The following is a 27,517-nucleotide window of genomic DNA, read 5'->3' on the forward strand; positions in this document are numbered from 1 at the left end:
ATTCCCGGCTACTTTTTAAAAATATTTTTAGTAGAGATGGGGTTTCACCATATTGGCCAGGCTGGTCTCAAACTCCTGACCTCATGATCTGCCTGCCTCGTCCTCCCAAAGTGCTGGGATTACAGGTGTGAACCACCATGCCCAGCCATATATATATACATATGTATGTATTTTTATATGTTTTTTTTTTCTTTTCTTTTCTTTTTTTTTTTTTTTTTGGGACGAACTCTCGCTCTGTCGCCCAGGCTGGATTGCAGTAGCACAATCTTGGCTTACTGCAACCTGTGCCTCCCGGGTTCAAGCAATTCTCCTGCCTCAGCCTCATGAGTAGGTGGGACCTACAGGTGCCTGCCACCACACCAGGCTAATTTTTTGTATTTTTAGTAGAGATGGGGTTTCGCCACATTGCTCAAGTTGGTCTCAAACCCCTAGGCTCAAGTGATCCACCCACCTTGGCCTCCCAAAAACTCCTGGGCTCAAGTGATCCACCCACCTTGGCCTCCTAAAGTGCTGGGATTACAGGAATGAGCCACAGTGCCTGGCCTAGTCTTTAATTTCATGTTCACAGGAATGGCAGGCCAGGTGCTAAACTTTGGGTCAGTCTGGTATAGCGTCCAATGGAATAAAAATAATTACAAGAAATTGACAATGTACCATTCGTAACTGCTTGAATTTGAAACACTTTGATCAACACAGTTCCTTTTTCTTGACAGCCTTTATTATGTAACTCTTCCTCCTCCCCAACTATTTACTTATTATTTCATTTTAATAGTTTATGCTTTTTTGTTTTTATTACTTTGTTCTTTTGAGCAGACAGGTGGCATAATAATGGATTTGCAATGAATAAATAACCCAATTTCCTTTGAGGGTCCTACACTAGGCAAACTGAGGGTGTGTGATCATTAAAGAGAAATCTGTCAGTCATAATGGAATGGGTAGGCATTCATTAATTAAGCCAACTATTTCACATGCCCCTCAGGTATTCATGTGAGAAGTTTTGTTAAACTCACTGGCACCCAAACTAGGGCAACACTGCCCTACCTGGTGGCTCAGTATTAGCATGGCAACTCATCATTGGGACATGTATTCAGGCAAAATGAATGCCTTTATGTACAAGGTACCATTGGGAGATGATAAACCAGGGCTGAAAGTGCCTAAGGCTCTACCACAGAAGCAACATATGAGAGCTGCTGGCTGTTATCTTTCAAGAGACCAGTTATCCTCTTCACTACTGTAGCTGTACATAAGAGTATTGTAAACCAAATCAAACAGAACATCAAGTAAGCCATTTGCAAGTTAACATTCATTTTCACCCTCAGTTGTATCTTATGGCAACATGTGGTTTAGGCAGTTACGGAGTCCTTTCTGCTGGTCCAATTTTTTGCTAAGGATTTATCACTTATGAGTATAATTACAATTAAGAATCCCATTGCGTTGAGTCAAGGCTAGAGTTATGTTATCTCACAGCACAAGTTAGAGCTTTAAAAGAATAAATACTAATGCTTACCCTTCTACTATGTCAGAGAAGTTATCCAACACTCGGTGTTCTGCTGCAATTGCTTTGTCATCTGGTCGGCCAGCCTTTTCTAGGAAACATAAGGCTGGGTCTGCCCTCATAGTATTATATTTCTCATAGCCTAGAAGAAAAAGGGTCATAGCTGAAGAAAATGAGAGATTTGTTTTGCCTTTATGTTTACTTTCTATATTGCTTATAATGCAAAACATAGTTGCAATGTTACCGTGGACAATTACTGGGTTATTATTATTTTGGAGGGGTTAATTATATTTAATATTTTTATAGCAATTTAGGGTCATGGAGAGGTTTTTTTTTTTTTTTTGGAGACGGAGTTTCGCTCTTGTTGCCCAGGCTGGAGTGCAATGACAAGCTCTTGGCTCACTGCAACCTCCACCTCCTGGGTTCAAGCAATTCTCCTGCCTCAGCCTCCCGAGTAGCTGGGATTATAGGCATGCATCACCATGCCCAGCTAATTTTTTTTTTTTTTTTTTGTATTTTTTTAGTAGAGATGGGGTTTCTCCATGTTAGTCAGGCTGGTCTCAAACTCCTGACCTCGCCATTCTCCTGCCTCATCCTCCCAAAGTGCTGGGATTACAGGTGTGAGCCACGGTACCTGGCCAGGAAGTTTTTAAGTAGTGATTGATAGTCTTAGTCTCCCAAACTGTTGGGATTCCAGGTGTGAGCCACCACGCGTTGCCTGCAGTTTTATTTATCCCATTAAAAGTCTCAAAAAAGATGTAGTTTAAGTGCCATTACTTTTTTTTTTTTTTTTTTTTTTTTTTTGAGACGGAGTTTCGCTCTTGTTACCCAGGCTGGAGTGCAATGGCGTGATCTCGGCTCACCGCAACCTCCGCCTCCTGGGTTCAGGCAATTCTCCTGCCTCAGCCTCCTGAGTAGCTGGGATTACAGGCACGCGCCACCATGCCCAGCTAATGTTTTGTATTTTTAGTAGAGATGGGGTTTCACCATGTTGACCAGGATGGTCTCGATCTCCTGACCTCGTGATCCACCCGCCTCGGCCTCCCAAAGTGCTGGGATTACAGGCTTGAGCCACCGTGCCCGGCTACTTTTATTTTATAGAAAATAAAAATATTCTTTTTTAAAAAAGACATTCTTTAAAAAAAAAAAAAAAAGACATTCTAATTCACGAAGTCATTTCGCTAAAAGTTAACGCTCACTGCTTTTTCGTGCCTGGGACTTGTTTATTTGGCAAAATGGCAAAAAGAATAAGGAAATATTCCTACCCCTCACTGCATTTTTTGTTTTGGCTAGTCACTCTCCCTTCTTATACGCTTTATTTCACTCAAACACTGCTGCTCATACCTACAGGAGAGTGAATGCTAAACATTTAGGCAAACAGGACATTTACGCAAATAGATTTTTCAGCTTTCTCTTCAGTGAGGTGGCCGAAGCTGACACAGAGATGCAGATCTCTACAAAGACCCTCACAGGCAAAACTATCACCCTTGAGGGCCAGCCCAGTGACACCAATGAAAATGTCAAAGCCAAGATCTAAGACAAGGAGGGCATCCCACCTGACCAACAGCATCTGATATTTGTGGGCAGACGGTTGGAGGATGGCCGCACTCTTTCAGAGTATAACATCGAGGAAGAGTCCACCTTGCAGATGCTGCTTCGCCTCTGAGATGGCATTATTAAGCCTTCCCTCTGCCTACCCGCCCAGAAATACAACTGCAGCAAGATGATCTGCTGCAATTGTTATGCTAGCCTGGACCAAGAGGAAAGCCATACAAATTAAGTGTGGTTATTATTAACAATAGTGGGGGTATATTACCTGCCCTGATTTGTGGAACAGTGATTAGAGAACAGATGGGAGGCTCCCTACGTTGAGATTTACATATCCAGCTGGTCCTTCTTGAACATCTATTTATAGGAACTAACTGCTCTGGATATTTAAGAACTACTTTCCTACTCAAATTTACTGAAGATCAATCAGGTAACTCAGTTATTTCTCATGAGCATTTTGCTAAATGTTCCATCTGTGAACACAAATCTTCAGTAGAAAAGGAATAGAATAGGAAAAGGTACATACCATGTTTAAAGACTCCAATTAGCAATGACTTGTCAGCCTCACTGTCCCACCATGTTGTTGGAACCTCCAGCTGATCCACTACTGGGAACCATATGTCAATCTCACTGAAGGTATAAAAGGCAGATTTAGCATACAAATGCAGGAAATTAAAGTGAGAATCCTTGCAAAGGTTATTATAGGTATCTTCCTGTATCCATCAATTTAAATACTCATGCATCTACCCTATTTCCTTCTGTTAGTGTCAAGGATAGAATTAAATGCCTGATATATAGATTTAAATTAGATATCCCAAAGATAGCATAAAATGAAATAAGCAAACTCATATTTCCTCAAATAAGGCAGGGCATAAATCAAAAAAACATAGCAGAACTTTACCTGGCAATGGCACCCCCTAACACCTTCTCTGCTTGGTCTCCAATAACCTCCTGCCTCAGGTAGTATAGCATTCGTACCCGCAACAGTACCCTAGAAGGGACAGAGGAAGAGCTGGCTCAGCAACAGTGTAGAAAGTTTGAGGTGGAAAATGTCGTTGCTAAATTCTATCCTTACTTGTTACACTGATGTTTCAAGTGCTTCTTATAACTTTCATCTTGGAACAGAGTGTCAGGATTATATTTCCGGATCCAATCTGCCTTATGGATATCAAAAGTACTTTGTGACTTTACTTTTTTTCCCTTGCGTCCACGAGGCACAGGGATAGATAGACCTGGGAAAGGGGAGACATCAAAGACTTGGATTGAGAAAAACCCTTGGACCTGAAAAGGATTAGATAACCTATAGAGAAACATAAAGGAAAGAGTTGATAATAACCTGAATGATTCTGCAATTCTTTTGTCTTGCCATTTTCAGCTGGGCTAATCAAGTCCCAGATAAAGCCTTTAATATTTTCATCCCCACGGTAATGTAGAAGACAGTACACGAGAATAGCCCGGCAAATTGTCTCCACATCTCGTTCAGTCATACGTCGTTTGAAGCGTCCATGAGATAAAATATCTCGCCATCGTCCCCAACTAAAAAACAGAAAAGGAAATTATATTAACATTTTTCTGGGAAATGATGGTCTCTTGTCCCTCAGAATCACGTCTCTGGAAATGTGTGAAACAGAGGTCTTAAAAAACACAGCAACAGGCCGGGCGCGGTGGCTCAAGCCTGTAATCTCAGCACTTTGGGAGGCCGAGGCGGGTGGATCACGAGGTCAAGAGATCGAGACCATCCTGGTCAACATGGTGAAACCCCGTCTCTACTAAAAATACAAAAAAATTAGCTGGGCGTGGTGGCGCGTGCCTGTAATCCCAGCTACTCAGGAGGCTGAGGCAGGAGAATTGCCTGAACCCAGGAGGCAGAGGTTGCGGTGAGCCGAGATCGCGCCATTGCACTCCAGCCTGGGTAACAAGAGCAAAAGTCCGTCTCAAAAAAAAAAAAAAAAAACACAGCAACAGAATAAACAGAACAAACTCCCTCCAAGGCAAATATTGTTTCACATTATCTCTTCTTTGATCATAGCTCCCAGTTTAAAAGGCAAAGAGTATCTATCAGGATGGAGATGCACTATGCACTACCTCTCATGGCAAGTTGGGCTCTTACCCATATACCAGGAGATGCTTTTCCACCCGAAAGCAGTCAGTGCGCCCATAGGCATGATGACGGTCATGTCTGCGGGAGCGTGGCCGCTCGTCGTCCTCACTTTCCAAATCAGAGAATTCCACCAGATCATCATCTTTCAGAGTGCTGAAGTGGCGTGTCTGTTTTCGTACTCTAGGTGTGTCAATTACCAAATTATTCTATGAAGAGAACAGAAGGAGAAGTAATTCTCTTCCTGATTTGTTCATGGGAAAAGAATAAGACAATTATGGATTACAATGGCCTTGGATGTAACATGTGTAGATACCCAGAGATTTTTTAAATGACATGTAATATAATCTACAGAAAGTAAAATTAGGTGGGAGATACCCAATTATTTTTCTGGGGCCTCTTAGGTAGAACATATCCACAACAGCCGTTGTATACAATACACCATCATAAACCACAATTAGCATCAAATAATCAGAGTAGCTATAAAGACTCCTGAAAGTAGTGTGGTCTTCTGCAATACTTCGTCCCTAAAGTTAGAAGAAACTCACCTTACTATTGAGCAGATCCATGTCTAGGTCTGCCTTTTTGGCCCACTTTTGCCAAAAGTTGGGGTCATCCAAAGAAATATCTGTCCTGTTTTCAGAGGCAACAAAGCTTGCCTAGCGAAAAACAAATGCAGAGGTAAAGCTGACATTTTTTTTTTTAAAGTGGTAAAATTCAGCAACTATATTTTTTAAACTTTTTTTTTTTTTTTGAGATGGAGTCTCACTCTGTTACCCAGGCTGAAGTGCAGTGGCACAATCTCAGCTCACTGCAACCTCTACCTCCCGGGCTCAAGTGGTTCTCCTGCCTCAGCCTCCGAGCAGCTGGGAACACAGGCGTATGCCACAACTCCAGGCTAATTTTCGTATTTTTAGTAGAGAAGGGGTTTTACCATGTTGGTTGGGCTGGTCTTGAACTCCTGACCTCAACTGATCCACCCACTTTAGTCTCCCAAAGTGCTGGGGTTACAGGCATGAGCCACTGTGCCCAGCATAAAAACATAATTAAATCCTAGAGACTCAGGTCTCTATCTCTGCTTTTCTAGCCTCTGGCACAGATAGAACATACCTTGGCAAAGGTAGAACCTTTTCCTTCAGATTCAATGGTGATGGTTGTAGTTCGTCTTAACAAGATCTGATCGATGTCCTCTTCACAAAACTTGGAACCTTCATCATCTTCCTCCATGATGGCTGCGTATGCTCCTTTTCTTAAAAGATCTTCAATCTCTTTCTTAGAGAACTGTTGGATCTATAAAAACCAATAGACAGATGAAAAGACTATCAAGAGAATATTAACTAACTATGCTATAATATTTTAGCTATTATATTTTAAGAATAATTGAGAATCCAAACAAGGTAGTCAAATTCCTGTGTAAAAATAGCTTTTGTTTCCCTCTATCACAATGACTCACTACAAACTTATCTATAAACTAAGACTCACTCCAGTAATGTTGCCATCCCGACCACTCATGGACTGAAGCACAGCCTTATCCAATCCTAACTTGAGGCTGGCCTTATCAAACATCTCTCTCTCATAGGAATTACGAGTGATGAGGCGGTACACCTTCACAGCTTTGCTCTGCCCAATTCGATGACATCGTGCCTGGGCCTGGTTTAAAAAAATAAAAATGAAAGGAGAAACATAACACAAAATTAGCAAGGGAAAGGATACAAAATACCAATTTATGATCCTCTCACTTCCATAGAGCAGCCATGAGAAAAACTCAAAACCAAGAGTCAATTTCAAGATGAAATGATCACGCAATCATGTAGACCAGGGGTCAGCAAACTAAATTCGGTATGGACATCTATTTTTTATAAATAAAGTTCAATGTGGACACAATACTACTCATTCATTTACATATTATCTATGGCTGCTTTAGTGTTGAAGGACTTGGAGGTGAGACAGAGACTTGATAGCTCACAAAGGCTAAAACATTTACTATCCTGTCCTTTACAGAAAACATTTGCTGATTCCCTGACCTAACTGCCACCCTTAACTAAGGAAACAATTCCAAATTCTCTGAAAGTTCTTTCTAAAAGATCCTATTCTTACTAAAAAATCTCACAAGTTAGGTAGTTAGTTCCTAAGACAATGAATTCCTTTACCTGCAGGTCATTTTGTGGATTCCAGTCTGAATCAAAGATAATGCAGGTATCAGCAGCTGTAAGATTAATACCAAGTCCACCAGCCCGGGTACATAGTAAGAAGACAAAGCGGTCTGAGTCAGGTTTGCTGAAGCGGTCAATGGCAGCCTGTCGAAGGTTCCCTCTAACTCGCCCATCAATACGTTCATATAAGTACCTGTATGGGAGTCACAGAAAAAAATGTAAGAGGCCAAGCAGAAGTGAAGACCAAAAAAGCAAGCTAGGATCAATACCAGTACTTCCATATTGAAGCTGGTCAAAAACCAAGTTGAGAGTGAGAATCTTAAAAACTTCTTTTACTGCAATTGGTCAACTCTAATTGGTCAACCCAGGCCCTCCTACTTTTTGCTGCTTTATGAGGATAGAGTAACCACAGGCTGGGATGACTCTTTTCTTACCTCCTCTGGATTAAATAATCCTCTAGGATGTCTAGGCAGCGTACCATCTGAGAAAAGATCAGAACTTTATGGCCACCAGCTTTAAGCTTTGGAAGTAACTTGTCAATAAGGACCAGTTTGCCAGCTGAACGAACCATGGCCTGCAGATGGAAGTCATGAGGTATAATATGGCAAGCTTCACGGAATTCTGTTAGGATTTTTTCTTCCGCACCTACCAAAAGAAAAATCAAATTATGTTAAGATTCAGTGAAACGTATTAGGGTTGTAGACTATTTAATTAAGAAAGCAAAGGGAAAAAAATGTAATTTTACTTAAGACCAACATTTCATACACACAGAATTTCAGCACCAAAAAATCTTAAATCATTTGGGCACGGTGGCTCATGCCTGTAATCCCAGCACTTTGGGAAGACCATGAGGGTGGATCACCTGAGGTCAGGGGTTCGACACCAGTCTTGCCAACATGGTGAAATGCTGTCTTTACTAAAAACACAAAAATTAGCTTTGCGTGGTGGCACGGGCCTGTAGTTCCAGCTACTCAGGAGGCTGAGCAGGAGAATCGCTTGAACCCAGGAGGTGGTGATTGCTGTGAGCTAAGATCGTGCCACTGCACGCCAGTCTGGGTGATGGAGCAAGACTGTCTTAAAAACGAAAAACAGAAATAAACGGCCTAGAATGGTGGCTCACGCCTATAATCCCAGCACTTTGGGAGGCCGAGGCAAGTGGATCACCTGAGGCTGGGAGTTTGAGACCAGCCTGCCAAACATGCTGAAACACCATCTCTAATAAAAATACAAAAATTAGCCAGGCCAGGTGGCAGGTGCCTATAATTCCAGCTACTTGGGAGGCTGAGGCAGGAGAAGAGCTTAAATACAGGAGGTGGAGGTTGCAGTGAGCTGAGACCACGCCACTGTACTCTAGCCTAGGCAACAGAGCAAGACTGTCTCAAAAAAACAAAAAAATAACTGGGCGCGGTGGTGGGTACCTGCAAACCCAGCTACTTGGTAGGCTGAGGCAGGATAATCACTTGAACCTGGGAGGTCGAGGTTGCAGTGAGCTGAGATGACACCACTGCACTCCAGACTGGGTGACAAGAGCGAAACTCCATCTCAAAGAAAAAAAAAGAAACTTAAATCATCCTCAGTTGTGTCATACAAAATATTCCAAGTAAGGCAGGCCTATGATAACCGGGTAAAAAAAGATGTAAATATGTGGACAAAGACTAAGTAAGATGAACACTATCAGCACCCAAAAAAGAGACAGACACAACAAAATGGAGTGTTGATAAGGACATTTATCCAGGGAACAGAATCACCTGAGAATTTTTTTTTTCTTTTTGAGATAGGGATAGCTTCAAACTCATGGGCTCAAATGATCCTCCAGCCTCAGCCTCCTAAGTAGCTGGGACTACAGGTACATGCCACTGTGCCTGGCTAATCTGAGTTCTTATTCATGAAATTCTAAACAGCAAATCTTAATTTTGGAGATTATGCAGGATCAAAGGGGTAGAAAGAACTAGAGGAGACAGGGTCTCACTCTGTCACCCAGGCTGAAGTGCAGCGGTGCGATCTCAGCTCACTGCAATCTCTACCTCTTGGGTTCAAGCAATCCTCCCACCTCAGTCTCCCGAGTAGCTGGGACCACAGGTGCGTGCCATCATACCTAGCTAATTTTTGTATTTTTTTGTAGAGGTGGGGTTTCATCATGTTGCCCAGGCTTAGAATCTCTTTTGTAAAAGGAGAACCACTTCTCATTCCTCAGTCCCCACCCCCAAATTTGGTTGGATCAGTCAATGCATCCATTGTCCCCAAGGAGTATCATCTGGAAGGTAAACACACGTACTACAGAAGTTCAGGTGTATACCAAGAATTCCCTCACCATTGATGAGATATGGGTGGTTGCAGCACTTGCGCAACTCCATCATTGTGTTAAGTAGATTAGGCATGTTGGTATGACCTGCTCCTTTGGAAAGGAAGGAGAAATTCTTCTCCAAAATAGCCCGATAATATTTCTTCTGGATGTTAGTCAGCTCTACTTCAATAATAGTTTCCTGTTTGGGTGCCAAGTTTTTTTCAACATCCTCTTTGAGTCTTCTCAGCATCATTGGCTTAAGAATGGCCTGTAGCTTTTGAACCTGTGGTCCATTACAGAGAGAAAAAGAAATCAGTAACATGAGGACAAACATTCTCACATTATGTGGAAACATGGAAAATTAGAGTTTTCCACTACTAAGAAATGTACGCTTTGATGCCACAAATGATGTAGGCACAAGAATATAAGTTCAGAAGGGCTCTTGAGAGCCCAATGACAACAGATGTCTGCCATGTACAAACTTCATCTTTTTTTTTTTTTTTTTTTGAGACGGAGTTTCGCTCTTGTCACCCAGGCTGGAGTGCAATGGCGCGATCTCGGCTCACTGCAACCTCCGTCTCCTGGGCTCAGGCAATTCTCCTGCCTCAGCCTCCTGAGTAGCTGGGATTACAGGCGTGCGCCACCATGCCCAGCTGATTTTTTGTATTTTTAGTAGAGACGGGGTTTCACCATGTCGACCAGGATGGTCTCGATCTCTCGACCTCGTGATCCACCCGCCTCGGCCTCCCAAAGTGCTGGGATTACAGGCTTGAGCCACCGCGCCCGGCAAACTTCATCTTTTTTGTCCTGAGTTAGTACCTCATCAGATAGATTGCCTTACCTGTTCCTCTGTCTTTAGATCCCCAAAGTCCTTGAGAAACTCTGATTCTGAGGGAAACTGTGACGGTTCTAAGAAATGAAGCAAGCTAAACAGTTCTTCTACAGTATTTTGCAATGGTGTTCCTGTGAGTAACACTTTGTGTTCCTAGAAACGGAGGAAACAAAAGAATAACAAAATTAAAAAATATAAAGGACTTTTGAGGTTTTCTATCAAGTATATAATCTTTAAATTATATAACCTTTAATTTCTTTATGTATAAAATTATGAGAATGGACAAGATCACTGGTCCATTAACTTTTCTTCCACACCCTTTCGATAAACACAAAACATTCAAGAAATCCCTCTGACATTAATGTACTGAAATAACATAAATATTGTAATAAGCAAATCAAAAAACAATAATTCAGATTATGTTTATTCCAATTACATATGTCTCTCCATATTCAACTCCCCACAGATATCCTAAAATCTGCTGTCATCTAGGGAATGTAACTGAGCTGGATTAAATACGGCGATTAATTTTTTGTTGTTCCACCTATCGAGGTTCATCCCGTGAATCTAGGCTTGCCTTGTTACTTACAAGAACAAGAATGTAGCAGAAGTGACACTGTGAGCTTCAGAACCTATCTCAAAGGTTGCTGTTTCTACTTTTGCCCTCTTGGAATACTGCCCTGAGACTACCATGCAAAGAAACCCACTCTGGCCTACGGAGGATGAGAGGCCATGTGGAGGTGCTCCAGATAAAAACCAGCATCAACTGCCAGTTGTAGCAATATTGACTCCAGGCAAGATCATCATAAGAACCAACCAGCTGAGCACAGCCTAAGTGGTTGAGCTAGAAAATCATGAAAAATATAGTTACTGTAGGATACTAAGTTTCGGAGTATTTTGTTATGCAGTAATAGGTAACCAGTGTAGTTTCCTACCTCTTCTTCTGGTTGAGAATCACTAAACTTCCCAGTTCTAAAATTTATGACTTTCAGGTTACCATATCCACAAGCCAGCCCCACTGTTCAATACCATGATTCAGACTTTTTTTCTTCTCTGCTAAACTAGGGTTATTTTAATTCCACAGGGAATTAGGGTTGATTCCAGGTGTTTCAGCCCACAAGTCAGTGTGGAACTCACCAGGTCCATGTGCTTAAGACTATCGAGCAGCTTGCAATTACGATTTTTCAGTCGATGGGCCTCATCAATGATGACACAACGCCATTCAATTTCACGAAGCTCAGGACAGTCTGACAAAATCATCTCAAAAGTGGTGATCAGGGCGTCAAACTTGTATGCACCTGGGATGAGGCGTCCCTAAGCATGAAGGCAGCAAAGTCAAAAAAAGAAAAAATACTACAATGTACCTAATCGAGGAGCTTTTCTGAATTACTTGGCTACTATATGTATTAAGACATATTTAACAGGAAATAGAAACTGTACCACCACCCACCTCCACCGTTGTTTATTCTTCCCGAAAAATAGTGCTGTATCACTGAATCTAAGATATACTGCTTCCTCAACATATTCAGCTTTTTGGGAAAACGACAGACCTCACTGAATGAGAGGCTAGACATTTTTTACTCTGCTGTATGCCTAGCTCATATATCTCTGCCCTAGATATTTTGTTGAGTAACAATGAAATCCACAACTGCTGGACAATGACAAAACATACAAGACAATAAAAATGAAAACAGATAATACAGAATATAATATTGGCTGATGTCTAAAAATTGACAAAAGAATAACATCATTTTTACAAAATTAAGAGCTGCAGGCTGGGCGTGGTGGCTCATGCCTGTAATCCTAGCACTTTGGGAGGCTGAGGTGGGCAGATCACAAGGTCAGGAGATCGAGATTATCCTGGCCAAAATGGTAAAATCCCGTCTCTACTGAAAATACAAAAATTAGCTGGGTGTGGTGGCATGTGTCTGTAATCTCAGCTACTTAGGAGGCTGACGCAGGAGAATCACTTGACTCCAGGAGGTGGAGGTTGTAATTAACCCAGATCGTGCCATTGCACTCCAGCCTGGTGACAGGGCAGGACTCCGTCTCAAAAAAAAAAAAAAAAAAGAGCTATAAATAAAATATGACAGGAAGATCTGATTTGGTAGAAATAAAAAGAAAACTAATAGAAAAACAATAAAATTCATGTTAATACATGATGGATAATTTCAATTTTGTTTTCAAATTTACATAGAAAAAGAAATTTGATTTTTTTTTTTTTGAGATGGAGTCTTGCTCTGTGACCAGGCTGCAGCGCAGTGGCCTGATCTTGGCTCCTCACAACCTCCACCTCCTGGTTCAAATGATTTCCTGCCTCAGCCTCCCGAGTAGCTGGGACTATAGGCGTGTGCTACCATGCTTGGTTAATTTTTGTATTTTTAGTAAAAATGGGGTTTTACTATGTTGGCCAGGCTGTTCTCGAATTCCTGACCTCATGATCTCCCCCAGCCTCCCAAACTCCTGGGATTACAGGTGTGAGCCACTGCTCTTGGCCTTTTCTTTTTTTGAGACAAAGTCTTGCTCTGTCATCCAGGCTGGAATCCAACGATACAAGGCTATTTTAGAAATTTATATTAAGTTAAAAGTGCATGATAATTACAATTGTTTTTAGGATATAAGTTATGAAAGTTATAATTAAGAAACAATGTATTTTATTTGCAGTAGCCTCAAAATATGCACCTAACTGAAAATTAACTTGCAGATAGGTAAGGTTCACTGCAGCCTTCACCTCTTGGGTTCAAGCGATACTGCCTCAACCTCCTGTGTAGCTGGGATTACAGGTGCCCACCACTGCACCCAGCTAATTTTTATATCTTTAGTAGAGATGGGCTTTCACCATGTTGACCAGGCTGGTCTCGAATTCCTGACCTCAGGTAATAAGCCCACCTTGGGCTCCCAAAGTGCTGGGATTACACGCATGAGCCACTATACCTGGCCATTTAGAAAAAGAAACTGATCATGATGAAAATTTCAGTAGACTAAAAAGAGCGAAAGAAATAACCACAGTGGCTGGGCACGATGGCTCATGCCTGTAATCCCAGCACTTTGGGAGGCCAAGGCAGGTGGATCACCTGAGGTCAGGAGTTTGAGACCAGTCTGTCCAATATGGTGAAACCCCACCTCTACTAAAAATATAAAAAATTAACTGGGCATGGTGGCAGGCACCTGTAATCTCAGCTAATCGGGAGGCTGAGGCAGGAGAATTGCTTGAACTCAGGAAGTGAATGTTGCAGTGAGCCAAGATCACGCCATTGTACTCCAGCCTGGGTGACAGAGCAAGACTCTGTCTTTAAAAACAAAAAAAAACCGGGCGCGGTGGCTCAAGCCTGTAACCCCAGAACTTTGGGAGGCCGAGGCAGGTGGATCACGAGGTCAAGAGATTGAGACCATCCTGGTCAACATAGTGAAACCCCGTCTCTACTAAAAATACAAAAAATCAGCTGGGCATGGTGGTGCGTGCCTGTAATCCCAGCTATTCAGGAGGCTGAGGCAGGAGAAATGCCTGAACCCAGGAGGCAGAGGTTGTGGTGAGCCAAGATCATGCCATTGCACTCTAGCCTGGGTAACAAGAGCGAAACTCCGTCTCAAAAAAAAAAAAAAGAAAGAAAGAAGCTCACCACCATATGGATTAAGTGGCTAAAAGAATTTCATTTCTGGAAAATACTGTGATTAAAATTCATTGATGCTGGCAAAATTCTACTTAAAATGTATGTGTTCATTAATAAAATCAGAACTTCTACTGGATCAAATGTCTACTGGGCAAAAAAATAGCAAAGTCAAAAAAAGACATGCATACTGCTATACAAAAATCCCTAAAGCCATAGACATTTTTGCATAAGCATACTGAAGCCTTTCAATAAAAGTCTTCTATTCATATACAGCGCCTAAAATACCAGGTACCTTGTCCAACTTTCTCTAAGCCATAGTATTCCCAAGACATGTAACTCACCCGTGAATCTTTGCAGTACATTTCATATTGTTGAATCATCTGCCTGCTGGCCAGGCTGCCATGGTACACAATAGTGTTCATTTCTGTCCATGTATTAAATTCTCGCTCCCAGTTAGTAATTGTGGACAATGGGGCAATGACCAAGAAGGGGCCATGGATGCCCACATTATATACTTCCTGCAAGAAGGCAATGGACTGAATAGTTTTGCCCAGTCCCATCTCATCAGCCAGGATGCAGTTCTGCCTGCAGATTTACCATGGGGGAAAAAAAATGTTAAAAGATACTATCTTTAAAAAATAATAGAGTATGTAGGAAGAAATTATTTCAATAGAAAACAAACAAAAATAATCCCAAAACTAAGCTTACATCTTACGGGCCCATTCTTTTTTTTTACCTGTTATACCAATTAAACAGCAGCCAATTGACCCCTTCCAACTGATACTCCCGTAACTGGTTTCTGTTTTTATATTCATGTGATAGCTCCAATTTCTTCCAGGCACTTGCCTGCGGACGATTCTAAAAAACACGACATTTGAATAAATGTAGTGGAGACATTAACAAAAAGACTTACTAGGTAAGTTCTAATAGTTAAAGTCAATTCAAAACAACATTGGTTTGGATTAAAACAGGTCAAATATGTTTAAATTCATGAGTTCACAATGTTACTTAAAAAAAAAAAATAAAGAAGAAAAACTCTCGTCACTTTTGGAGAATTTAAGAGAACTACATCATTATTTTGGAACTAGGAAATACAGGAAAATAATAAAGTACTTATCTTTTCTATATGATCTCTACCTTAAGGAAACCAAAGAGTAAGTGAAACAAATTTCTTTTTATAGAAGAATCTGGCTAATAAATGCAGAAATGGTAGAATTAAAATATCACCACTTTCAAATACTTAAAGTATGGATCCAGAATGACAACAAATGACTGACAACATCACAAAACACAACCTGATGTAAGTACACACCACCATCTATGAAGCAGAGTTACTGGCTTCCCTCTCCCATCTGATCAAGCCTGTAGAACAGTGATGTCTAACAGAGCTTTCTACAATGTTAAAAAAAAAAAAAACCACACAAAAAACACATGGCTAGTGACTACTGTATTGAACAGCACAGCTCTAAAATGTTTTATTGGACAGCATTGCTCTAACCTAAGCATTCATGTGAAATATTAGGGACAGAGAACATGTAAAAAGGTACCAAGGGTAATATAATTAGCAAACTTCAGCCTATGGAAAACTCTACAAATCAACTGATTTCTTCAAGAGAAAATTATAAGGCAGGGAGATGAGATCAAGTGGAAAGTTAAAAGAAACTTGAGACGTATGAACTGATAGCAATATATGGACCTTACTGAGAACCAAATTTAAATGATTTAACAAAAATTAAAAGATGATGCAATGATTGGTACCAACTATCTGATGATATTAAAGAATGATTAAATTTTTCAGGTGTAATAATTTTTTTTTAGACACAAACACTGTAATATTTACAGATGAAATAAATGAATCTGGGATTTGATTTAAAATAACCTGGGTAACAGGAATTAATGGGTAGGAAAATATATGACATAAGACTGGATGTGTACTGCTAATTGTTAAGTGGATAATGGGTACATTATACCATTTCTTCAATTTTTATATGTTTGAAATTTCCATAATAAAAAGTTAAAACAACAAAAACTTCCATGGGGGAAAAAATTAAATCATTTCTTACATAGGCCTTTATACTCTAATGCAAACGTACTTACCACCCTTTTGAGTTCTGGGTGCCTTGACTGAATCCGTTTAAATTCGCGAATCTTGCCCTCATCAACATCCTCTTTTAGCTCCCAAGTGCTATCTTCATAGGGCAGAGAGCACCATTTCACCAGGTAGTAAATAACAGGCTAGGAGAGAAGAAACCAAAGTCTTAAGAAACTTATTCTGTGTTCTCTGTTGTGGTTAAAGAATAAGAATTTTGGTGGGGCACAGTGGCCCACGCCTATAATCCCAGGACTTTAGGAGGCCGAGGAGGGCAGATCCCAAAGTTAAGAGATCGAGACCATCCTGGCCAGCATGGTGAAAGCCTGTCTCTACTAAAAACACAAAAAAAATTAGCCAGGCCTGGTGGTGCGTGCCTGTAGTCCCAGCTACTCAGGAGGCTGAGGCAGGAGAATTTGCTTGAAACTGGAAAACAAAAGTCACAGTGAGCCCAGATTGTGCCACTGCACTCCAGCCTGGTGACAGAGTGAGATTCTGTCTCAACAACAACAAAAAAGAATAAGAATTTGATTGTAAAATCGGATCACAAAATATCAATATCTAAAAGGTGTTGAAAAAGGCCAAACACACCGACCAATGGTTCACCTTCTGATGCACTATTCGTGGCTTTGATCATTCTTCAAAGTAATTTATCAGAATCTGTTCTAAAAGGAAAATTTCTACCCAGTAGTTTCTAAAGCACTAAGCACTAAAACATTATGCTCATCAACTACACAGATAAAAAAAAAAAAAAAAAAAAGAGCAATCTTTTCCTATACCATGTTGAAATTAAAAAGACGTGTTTCTGTGCCATACTATTCTCCTGGCACCAAATCTGACACATTGGCCGCTAGGCTATCTTTAGGACGAGGACCACCAGCATATACTGGCTTCTGAGCTCCTAGAGCTCAGTGTAAACGCACCTCAAGAGCACTTACATGGTGGTAAAGAAATGTCCTTGTGAGTCCCAGGAGGCTAGAAGCTAATAAGAAGTTATCAACAAAGGTAATAAGAGTAAAGAAGACCAAATGCTAAAAATTTCAACTACAGTAAGTACTAGTCTAGGTAGGTATACTCTGAAAATGAGAGGGCAGTGATCAATAGCAAATGGCTCCTATTTTCACTATTCAAGATGATCATTGCACTTACTGCATCTCCATTTTTGGCTTATTAAGTATAAAGCATGGATTAGACTGGGTCTAGTGTAATCAACAAGGATCTCTAATTATCAAATAGAAAACTCCTTAAAATAGCCAACAAAATGTGTGAAAGTGCCTCAACATAGTCACAGATGTCGAATCTCTGGAATTGATCCAGCTGCTCTTTTATCTTTTTCTTTATCATAGTAACTCAGGTCATTCTCTATATAAAGCCATTTGTCCAGGTCACACATTTCCAGCATAATATTTACTGTAATATTTATTTCCACTATTAGGTAGTTAATATAAAATGGATCACAAATTGGGCTGGGCACAGTGGTTCACACCTGTAATCCCAGCAGTTTGGGAGGCCGAGGCTGGCAGATTGCGAGGTCAGAAGATTGAGACCATCCTGGTCAACACGGTGAAACCCTGTCTCTACTAAAAACACACGAAAAAATTATTTGGGCATGGTGGCGGACACCTGTAGTCCCAGCTACTGGGGAGTCTAAGCAGGAAAATTGAACCCAGGCAGTGGAGATTGCAGTGAGCTGAGATGGCGCCACTGCACTACAGCCTGGGTGACAGTATGAGACTCCATCTCAAAAAAAAAGGATGACAAATTAAACTTATTTTAGGATAGTATTAGTCAATATTGGGAGCATAAATTATAGTATTAGAGTATGAAAATGTTATCACCTGTCATATCATTTGCAAGACATTCCAAAGGGACCTAACCAAAGGCCAATTGCTTTTAGAAGGGTAAGTATGGTAAAAAGCGTAAGATTGTCAAGGCTGGAAAGGTTGAGATCCTGAAAAATGATGAGAATTTCAGAGTAGCTAACAAACTGCCCTAATAACCGGCCCATTCTCCACTCAATTCCCACAAACGAACACACAATACTACCACCCTCAACCTCAAAAGCAAAATATGTTATCTGAAGCATGTTGTTAAGATTTAAAGACAATAAAGTATACTGGGTCCTGGATATCTAAGATTCTGACTATCTGAGTGAACCTGAAGGCTTATAAAGTAGAGTAAACTTTGGAATTTTATAGAGGAAAGAATTTGACTCAGAGGTCCTGTTATAATGATGTATGGGAGGAGCAAGTCACTTATCTCATGAATAAACCCAGCTCGCCCACCCAGCACTAACATCATAAAAAGGTTCTGCTGTTCTCTACTGGTCACTGTATAAAAAGTGTCAGACAGGCCGGGCGCGGTGGCTCAAGCCTGTAATCCCAGCACTTAAGGAGGCCGAGGCAGGTGGATCACGAGGTCAGGAGATCAAGACCATCCTGGTCAACATGGTGAAACCCCGTCTCTACTAAAAATACAAAAAATCAGCTGGGCATGGTGGCGCGTGCCTGTAATCCCAGCTACTCAGGAGGCTGAGGCAGGAGAATTGCCTGAACCCAGGAGACGGAGGTTGCGGTGAGCCGAGATCGCGCCATTGCACTCCAGCCTGGGTAACAACAGCGAAACTCCGTCTCAAAAAAAAAAAAAAAAAGTGTCAGATGTGATAAAAATGTTCTTTATGTCCCTGCAAAGCTAAACCAAAAAGTGTTACTTGAAGTAAAAATAAACTGACGCAATCTACGAAAATGATGTTTTATAGAGTCAAAAAAATTATAAGTAAATTTAAAAGAAAGTTGAATTCACTGGTGACTAAACACAGATGAATATTTGAAAATGAAGATTATGCTAGGTATGGAGGCTCACGCCTTCAATGCCAGCACTTTGGGAAGCTGAGGAAAGCAGATCACTTGAAGTAGGAGTTCGAGACCAACCTGGCCAACACACTGAAACTTTGTCTCTACTAAAAATATAAGAACTAGCCAGACGTGATGGTGTACACCTGTAGTTCTACCTACTCAGGAGGCTGAGACATGAGAATCACTTGAACCTTGGAGGTGGACGTTACAATGAGCCAAGACCACACCACTGCACCACAACCTGGGTGACAAGAGTGAAGATAGTCTCAAGAAAATTTTTTTTAAATTAAAAAAAAAAAAATTAAAATACATATTCAAATGTAGCAGACTGTTTTTTTTTTGTTTTTTTTTTTTTGTTTTTTTTTTTTGCTGCAGTGGTGCAATCTCAGCTCATCACAACCTCTACCACCTGGGTTCAAGAGATTTTCCTGCCGTGGCCTCCCGAGCAGCTGGAACTACAGGCACATGCCACCATGCCTGGCTAAATTTTGTATTTTTAGTAGAGACGGTGTTTCACTATGTTGGCCAGGATGGTCTCAAACTCCTGACCTCGTGTTCCATCCACCTCAGCCTCCCAAAGTGCTGGGATTACAGGTGTGAGCCACTGCGCCAGCCAGCAGATCTGTTTTAATGACAAATGAAGAGACATTTAATTAATGGTGAGTGCAGGAAGTAGCCCATAGAAGCACTTTTATATTCATAAATTTAAGAATTTGGAATTTTAGCCGGGCGCGGTGGCTCAAGCCTGTAATCCCAGCACTTTGGGAGGCCGAGGCGGGTGGATCACGAGGTCGAGAGATCGAGACCATCCTGGTCAACATGGTGAAACCCCGTCTCTACTAAAAATACAAAAAATTAGCTGGGCATGGTGGCGCGTGCCTGTAATCCCAGCTACTCAGGAGGCTGAGGCAGGAGAATTGCCTGAACCCAGGAGGCAGAGGTTGCGGTGAGCCGAGATCGTGCCATTGCACTCCAGCCTGGGTAACAAGAGTGAAACTCCGTCTCAAAAAAAAAAAAAGAATTTGGAATTTTAGAGAGGAAAGAATTTGACTTGGAGGTGCTGTTATAAAGTATCCCTTTCCCCTGCCCCACACTCTACCTGCAACTTTATGTCAACAGACTATGATTTAAAATCTGAGGAAAACTGAAACCTAGATGAATGACTTTTCAGTACTTAGCTTCTACATGTTGGACTTTACAAAATCTTTCCTTTTAGCATCTCTCTCTACTTCCTTACCTCCCATTATCTAGGGATTCCACAGAAAAATTCAGAAATACCTTTTCAGTCCAAAGGATTTTGCAGCTATACCTGAAAGAGAAAAGACTGGCAAACCAACCTGCAGAAATCTAAGAGGATGTTCATGTTATTTGATGCTTTGACAACTCACCTCCCCATTGTCCTTGTCAATACTGTGAGACTCATCCAATATCCTATCCACCTCTACGTAGTCTGGATTAAAGGGCTCTTCATCCTAGATGAGTTATGAAACCAAACAATAAGACCAAAAGATCACTGTCCAATAAACCCACTTCTCTACCTCACCTTTAGCAGAGAATCCTATTTCGAAATTTTTAAAGAAATTAGAAGCTATCTGATGGGAGTTTTCCTTTTTCATAACATTAAATCCTACAAATGTACCTGGGTCTGTACCCAACTTCTCACTGCTGCCAGTGAGTGTCTCTTTCTCTCTAACAGAGGTCATTCTCTCCATAAAGGCTCTGGTGTCCACTGCTTCTTGCATTCTTAGGAATCCTTCTACTGAGTCATTGCCATAAATACACACGTTTCACATTTCACATTTTTAAAAAAGACCTCCTTTGACTCTACATCCCCTGCAACTATTTTTCTGTTCTGCTTCATACCTAAAGGTGCTTTTTTTTTTTTGAGGAAGAGATTCCCTCTGTTGCCCAAGCTGGAGTGGTGCAGTGGCACAATCTTGGCTCACTGCAACCTCTATCTCCTAGGTTCAAGTGATTCTCCTGTCTCAGCCTCCCAAGTAGCTGGGATTACAGGTGCCCGCCACCACACCTGGCTAATTTTTGTATTTTTAGTAGAGACAGGGATACACCATGTTGGCCAGGCTGGTCTCAAACACCGGAACTCAAGTGATCTGCCCACCTTGGCCTCCTGCAGTGCTGGGGTTACAGGCATGAGCCACTGTGCCTGGCCCATACCTAAACTTTTTCAAGGGTTTAAACATAGGCTATTTCCATTCCTTCGTCTCCTTTACTTGTCCATCCATTCCACTTTTTCTTCTACTTGCAACACACAACCAAACTACTCTTACTGAGGATAAATGTTGCAAATATAACACATATTTCTTCACTCATCTTGCTCCAGTGTTTACCAGTAAACCTGGATATTGGAATTTCAAGCTGCTTTATCCCTATTTCTAGTCATACTGGATTAGAAATTTGAGAAAATAAATGTTCTCTCTTAATATGTCTACAGAGACCATCAATAGCTAAAGAGAGACATTAGAGGAAGAAGAATGCCTCAAGTGGACCAGCAGTCAGTTTATCATCAGTTTTGAAAATACTTCATGTGTATTTAGGAAATCAATTTCAAAATACCCTATAACTAATAAATGAACCATATTTAAACCTAAGAAAAGAAAGCATGGGGCAATTAAGTAAGAAAAGTCAATGGCCAAAATTAAAACTTTATAACCATATGTACAAACCAACTATAAATATTTTGAAGAATCAGCCAAGACTAACAACCCCAGTAATTTCTGCTTCTATGAAAGAAATAATAGGCAATACCTATTCCTAATTACCTCATGGAAGAAGTGTCTCATCTGAGCCATTTTGGTTTTGAAGCGCTTTAATTTTTGATGGATCCTCTTATCCTTCTCTAGTTGGGAGATAGTAGCCCATTCACAGTGCAGATAGGAACTAAGAGGGATGGAAAAAAAGCAGTCATGGTGCAAGTAAAAGAAGGTGGCAGGCTGCTGTCTGAAATTTTGGGATTAGCCGGAAGCAGACATAACAAATACGTGCTTAAACTGGAAGACAGTCTCTTAGGTCACTACTTCTGAAACTCTAATTTGTATACAAACCACCTGGTATGGGATGTGCTTGAAAGCCCACATTTCTAAAAAGTATCCAAGTAATGCTAATTCTGCTGGTCCATGGACCATATTTTGAGTAGCAAGATCTTAGAGCTAGACTAAGGTAAAGAGAATCAAAAGAAATTTCGTCAGGAACCATCTTCACCCCACTTACCTACAAGGAAATACTAAGAGTCATGTCAGTTCCTGAATTTCTCTCTGAATAGCCACTTTCCCAATTAAAAACAGTAATCTGGGCTAGAATACTATAAAAAAGGGACACATTCCCACCCAGCATACTCTACACAGGAGAATTTTTTACCACCCTGTGGAATTTGGGGTGACAAGTTTTTTGCACAGATCACGTACTAGTTCTTGTACTTGACAAAGAATTCTTCTGCTTCAGTATATTGTCCAGAAGGAAGCTGAGAAAAAAGAAAGAAATTAGTCACCAGTTCCTTAATTGCAAAAGAAAGAACTTTTTAATTTTAACCACACATTGCACAACTTCACACCAGTAATCACTGAATATATTAATGATGCAGGGATTAAGGAACTAGCCTGGTACTCCAATAATAGAGGCCTGATAGCTGGAAGAAATAAGCCTTTACCCACTCTATAAACATATAAGTAAAAGCAGCAGCAGTAAAGCAGTTCCTATTTTCTAGCTAACTTTCCTCCATCATCTCTCACAACTTCACTCTAGCAATACATCTGACAGCCAAAGGTGTTCATTAAATAAAGCCTGTGAACATAGCATTACAGGCTAATATTAAGACAGTGAAAAGTCAGGTGCAGTGGTACACAATGGTAGTCCCAGATAGGAGGCTGAGGCAGAAGGACAGCTCAAGCCCAGAAGTTCATAGTGCGCTATAACCACACCTATGAATAGCCACTGCACTTTAGCCTGGGTAACATAGTGAAACCCTGCCTATTTTTTAAAAATTTAAAAAGTCCTCACCTCCTTCTTCACAACCCGCATAGAAAGCACTTTGTCTACAATGGCTGCATCTTCTTCACTGGGATTCTCCTGCAGCAAAAGATGCAGTCAGTCAAGAGATGATTGGAACTAGCAGGCAATCCTCCCAAACTGCTTGAGTTCACAGCTTACCACAAAGAACTGCATGGAAGGCAAAGTCTCGCCATCTGGTTCTTGCACTGGTTCAGGGAGAATAGGCTCAGGTTTTATTGGACCAGTTACATCCACCTCTTCTTCTTCTTCATCATCTGTGATCTTTATATCCAGGTCCTCTGTATATTTTTTTCGTTTAACTTGGCGGTTTGAGCGTCTCTTCTGTAGAGCAAAAAGTAGTAGAGTCACTCATTAGGTCTCTCACAAAGAAGAGTTTTAAAATTATTTGCCCATGGTCATATACTTAGATTTTACTCCAAAATTTTGATGAAAAACAAACTAAAAATGATAGATTATTTGTCAAACAATGTGATTTATTCTATGAATTGATCATATATCAATTGGCTTAACTGCTTTATAAAAGGCCAAGAATCCACTTAGAAAAACCTCTACACTAGTGGCAAGAAGCTCTGGGAAATCCAAACAAGATTCTCAGGCTGCAGAGTGCAATATAATTCACACTAGAAGCAACCATGAAGGGCAAAGGTGCAAGAACATTTCGTTCTAATTTTGCTTTTTTTGTCTTAGTTCTAAAGGTTTTCTTTCTTTTAATAAACAGAATCATACTATGGGTACTGTTCTGCCACTTACTTTTTTACTTAAATGTGGGTGGTGCTGGGCAAAGGCATGCAGCTACAGCACGACCTCCCAGCAGCACACTCTTCACCATCACCCTGGGAGGTACCAGGAACATCTACAACCAGAAATTCCTGATGGAGTGTTGGAACTCAACCATGACCAAAACATCCCCAAGGAAGTAACGCACCCACCCATGACCAAAACACCCCCGAGGGATCTGCACACCATTTCTGGGGTCACCAGCCCTGCCAGTGAGGAGCCCCCAAAGGAAGCCAGCCAGAGCCACTTGTGCAACAGTTCAGAAGATAAGTGGGTGAGCGGTGAAGAATAACAATCTGAGATGGGCATTTAAAGGATCAGCCATCAGATCTCGCATTGCCCACGGGCCCCTCTGGGCCTTCCTGGGAGGAATTACACCAGCCAGGCTTTATGAAAGTTATTACACTGGGCAGGCGTGGGGTGTGGAGTTGGCCACCCCAGCTTTCTCTCCCTTACTCAGGGCACCTGCCCCGTCCTCTTTGTGAAAACCAGCAGATATCTCCTAGTGTGCCTCCACTGATGGGGGAGCTGCTGTCTCAAGGGGAGTGATACCTGCCAGCATACGCTGCAGCACAGTGCCAGGAAGTGGACAAGAATGAGCCCTTCCTTCTGAATAATCCAATGATCCGCTCTTCTATCCCTGTGCTCTAGGGGCACAGCCAACCCTTCTTTAGGTTGATGTGCCTGGGAAAGCTCTCCTCCCCCTCCTTCCACAAGAGAGGAAATAAAAGCCACTTTCATCCTAGAGCCAAGAGTTGGGCCCTGTCTGAAAAATAAAATAAAAGGTGGGCAGGACTAGAGTGGGAGGAAGGACAGGGGGGACTGGGGAGGGGGCCATCTGCTGATAAATACTAAAGTGGGAGAATGGGAATATGTGACTTCATTAAAAACCTACTTTTGTGTATACCTAAAATTTTCCAAATAAAAAAGGAAAATAGAGGAGAAAAATGGGTAGATCTATCTTTTCCACTAAAGAACAACCTCCAAGACACATCATTAGGGAAAACACATAGTAGAGAAGAGTAGGTATGGAATACTAATATTTAGTGGAAGTAGAAGTAGAGTGTTCATGGAAGTAAGAAATATTTCTAGAAGGATATACAAGAAATTGGTAACAGAGGCTACCTCTGGGGAGAACTGGGAGACTGCGAAGCTGGAGTCTGGGAAACATTTTAGTGTCTATCTACTTTATTGCACTGTTATAATTCTTCTCATATATGTATTTTTAAACTAAAAAATGAAACGGCAAATGGTCAAGTTAAAAAAATTTCACACAAAGCCAAAGGATAAAAAACTAAAGTACAATAATCATGACCCACTTACCAACCCTTCTCTTCAAAGTTACATATTCTTATCCATTTCTTGTATATCCTTCCAGGAAAAAATTGATGCATATATATATATGAACACACACAGACACACATACATACTTTAAACATCATAAAGATACTATATAGACCTTTTTTCATTAATAGTAAGTCTTCCTTATTAGCACATCCCAACCTACTTCACTGTTTTTAACTGCCATCTAGTATTCTACTGCATGAGTATTGCCAATTTTACTTAACTATTTCTCCACCAATGGACACCTAATTTTTGGACATTTTTGCTATTGCAAATATTGCTATATCTATCACTGCATTCTTTTTTTCTTTTCTTTTTTTTTCTTGAGCCAGAGCCTCTCTCTGTTGTCAGGCGGCTAGAGTGCAATCGCACGATCTTGGCTCACTGCAACCTCCACTTCCTGGGTTCAAGAGATTCTCCTGCCTCAGCCTCCCAAGTACCTAGGACTACAGAAGTGTGCCACCATGCCCAGCTAATTTTTGGTAGAGACGGGTTTCACCGTGTTGGCTAGGATGGTCACAATCTCTTGACCTTGTGATCTGCCTGACTCAGCCTCCCAAAATGCTGGGATTACAGGCATGAGCCACTGCATCCGGCTCATCACCATCATTGTATTCTTTTGCGAACATATTCATAAGGTAATTTCCTAGGTTGAGGATCACTGAGTGAAATAAAATTAACATTCTAAATTCTGCTATATGTTGAAACACTGACTTGCCAAAAAGATTGTCCCAATCAACACTCCCATCAACCGTGTTAAGTGTCTGTTCCTTAACTGCCAATATTGTCATCCTCACTAGTCACAGGCTGAATTGTACCCCCACCCCAACAAATCTGTATGTTAAACCCCCAACCCCCAATACCTCAGAATGTGAATGTATTTGGAAATTGGAAACAGGGCTTTCAAACAGTCATCAAGTTAAAATGAGGCCACAAGGGTGAGCCCTAATCCAATCTTACAAAAAAAGAAATTTGGACACACAAAAAGACACCAGTGATGTGTACCAACAGGGGAAAGACCACATGAGGACACAATGAGAAGGTGGCCTTCTGCAAGCCAAGAAAATCCTCAGGAGAAAACTTGCAGACCATTTGATCTTGGACTTCTGGCCGCCAGAACTGTAAGGAAATAAATGTCCAGGCCGGGTGCGGTGGCTCACACCTGTAATCCCAGCACTTTTGGGAGGACAAGGCAGGTGAATCACCTAACATCAGGAGGTCAAGATCAGCCTGGCCAACATGGTGAAACTCTGACTCTATTAAAAATAGAAAAATTAGCTAGGTGTCATGGCACATGCCTGTAATCCCAATCACTCAGGAGGCTGAGGCAGGAGAATCACTTGAACCCAGGAGGCAGAGGTTGCAGTGAGCCGAGATCACACCACTGCACTCCAGCCTGGGTAACACAGCAAAACTCTGTCTCAAAAAAAAAACAAAAGAAAGAAAATAAATGTCCCTAGCTTAAGCCACCTAGTCTGGGGTATTGTGTTATGCTGGTCTTAGTAAACTAACAGACCACTTTCTAAATTTTACTAATCTCTGTGTTTTGTATTATGAAAATTTTCCTTCATGTTTTTGTTTAACAAATACTTTATTTGTATAACCCTTTAACCCTTATTTAACCTTTAGTTAAAAAAACATGTTGTTGCAACAAAACATGTCCATTTTGTATTGCTGTAACAGAATACTAGAGACTGGGTAATTTATTTTGAATAGTAAAAAAATGGGCTGGGCATGGTGGCTCACACCTGTAATCCTAGCACTTTGGGAGGCTGAGGCAGGTGGATCACCTGAGGTCGGGAGTTTGAGACTAGCCTGACCAACACAGAGAAACCCCATCTCTACTAAAAATATAAAAAATTAGCTGGGCTTGGTGGTGCATGCCTGTAATCTCAGCTACTCGGGAGGCTGAGGCAGAAGAATCGCTTGAACCTGGGAGGCAGAGGTTGCAGTGAGCCCAGATTGCGCCATTGCACTCCAGCCTGGGTAACAAGAGTGAAACTCCATTCCGCGCCCCCAGTACGAAAAAAAGAAATGTAGTGAGGCACAGTGGCTCCTGCCTATAATCCCAGCACTTTGGAAGGCTGAGGTGGGTGGACCACTTGAGGCCAGGAGTTCAACCATCTAGCCAACATGGTGAAACCCTGTCTCTACTAAAAAATACAAAAATTAGCTGGGAGTGGTGGTGCATACCTGTAATCCCAGGTACTCAGGAGGCTGAGCTGGGACAATCATTTGAACCTGGGAGGCAGATGTTTCAGTGGGCCAAGATTGCACCACTGCACCCCAACCTGGGAAATAGCAAGACTCTGTCTCAGGAAAAAAAAAAAAAAGAAAGAAAGAAAAGAAAAATAAGGCCAGCCACAGTGGCTCACACATTTTGGGAGGCCGAGGTAGGCCTCCCA

General features: G+C 41.3%; 1 protein-coding gene and 1 non-coding gene across 10 annotated transcripts in view; both read right to left on the reverse strand.

The window, feature by feature from the left end:
* CHD8 (chromodomain helicase DNA binding protein 8) overlaps positions 1-27,517 on the reverse strand; it is a 71,351-nt gene that overhangs the window by 12,339 nt on the left and 31,495 nt on the right. For 7 of the 9 annotated variants that reach the window (XM_010335085.3, XM_010335084.3, XM_010335081.3 and 4 more), the window contains 22 exons: positions 23,130-23,312; positions 22,980-23,048; positions 22,388-22,443; positions 21,746-21,863; positions 20,354-20,437; positions 16,119-16,256; positions 14,758-14,879; positions 14,363-14,606; positions 11,548-11,724; positions 10,420-10,563; positions 9,606-9,861; positions 7,729-7,939; positions 7,292-7,487; positions 6,624-6,791; positions 6,252-6,431; positions 5,690-5,800; positions 5,154-5,350; positions 4,380-4,579; positions 4,119-4,299; positions 3,945-4,034; positions 3,570-3,673; positions 1,508-1,637 (listed from right to left, as the gene is read on the reverse strand). In XM_010335085.3, the coding sequence (XP_010333387.2) occupies positions 1,508-1,637; positions 3,570-3,673; positions 3,945-4,034; positions 4,119-4,299; positions 4,380-4,579; positions 5,154-5,350; positions 5,690-5,800; positions 6,252-6,431; positions 6,624-6,791; positions 7,292-7,487; positions 7,729-7,939; positions 9,606-9,861; positions 10,420-10,563; positions 11,548-11,724; positions 14,363-14,606; positions 14,758-14,879; positions 16,119-16,256; positions 20,354-20,437; positions 21,746-21,863; positions 22,388-22,443; positions 22,980-23,048; positions 23,130-23,312 (3,359 nt within the window). The remainder of the gene's footprint in view (positions 1-1,507; positions 1,638-3,569; positions 3,674-3,944; positions 4,035-4,118; positions 4,300-4,379; positions 4,580-5,153; positions 5,351-5,689; positions 5,801-6,251; positions 6,432-6,623; positions 6,792-7,291; positions 7,488-7,728; positions 7,940-9,605; positions 9,862-10,419; positions 10,564-11,547; positions 11,725-14,362; positions 14,607-14,757; positions 14,880-16,118; positions 16,257-20,353; positions 20,438-21,745; positions 21,864-22,387; positions 22,444-22,979; positions 23,049-23,129; positions 23,313-27,517) is intronic. The other 2 variants (XM_003924352.3, XM_003924353.3) reach the window with 1 other exon arrangement.
* Positions 971-1,080, reverse strand: LOC120364157 (small nucleolar RNA U6-53/MBII-28). The gene has a single exon (XR_005579500.1). It is a non-coding gene; the product is annotated as a small nucleolar RNA U6-53/MBII-28 (small nucleolar RNA).

The sequence above is a fragment of the Saimiri boliviensis genome, chromosome 2, assembly GCF_048565385.1.
Source record: "Saimiri boliviensis isolate mSaiBol1 chromosome 2, mSaiBol1.pri, whole genome shotgun sequence".
Lineage (NCBI taxonomy): Eukaryota > Metazoa > Chordata > Mammalia > Primates > Cebidae > Saimiri > Saimiri boliviensis.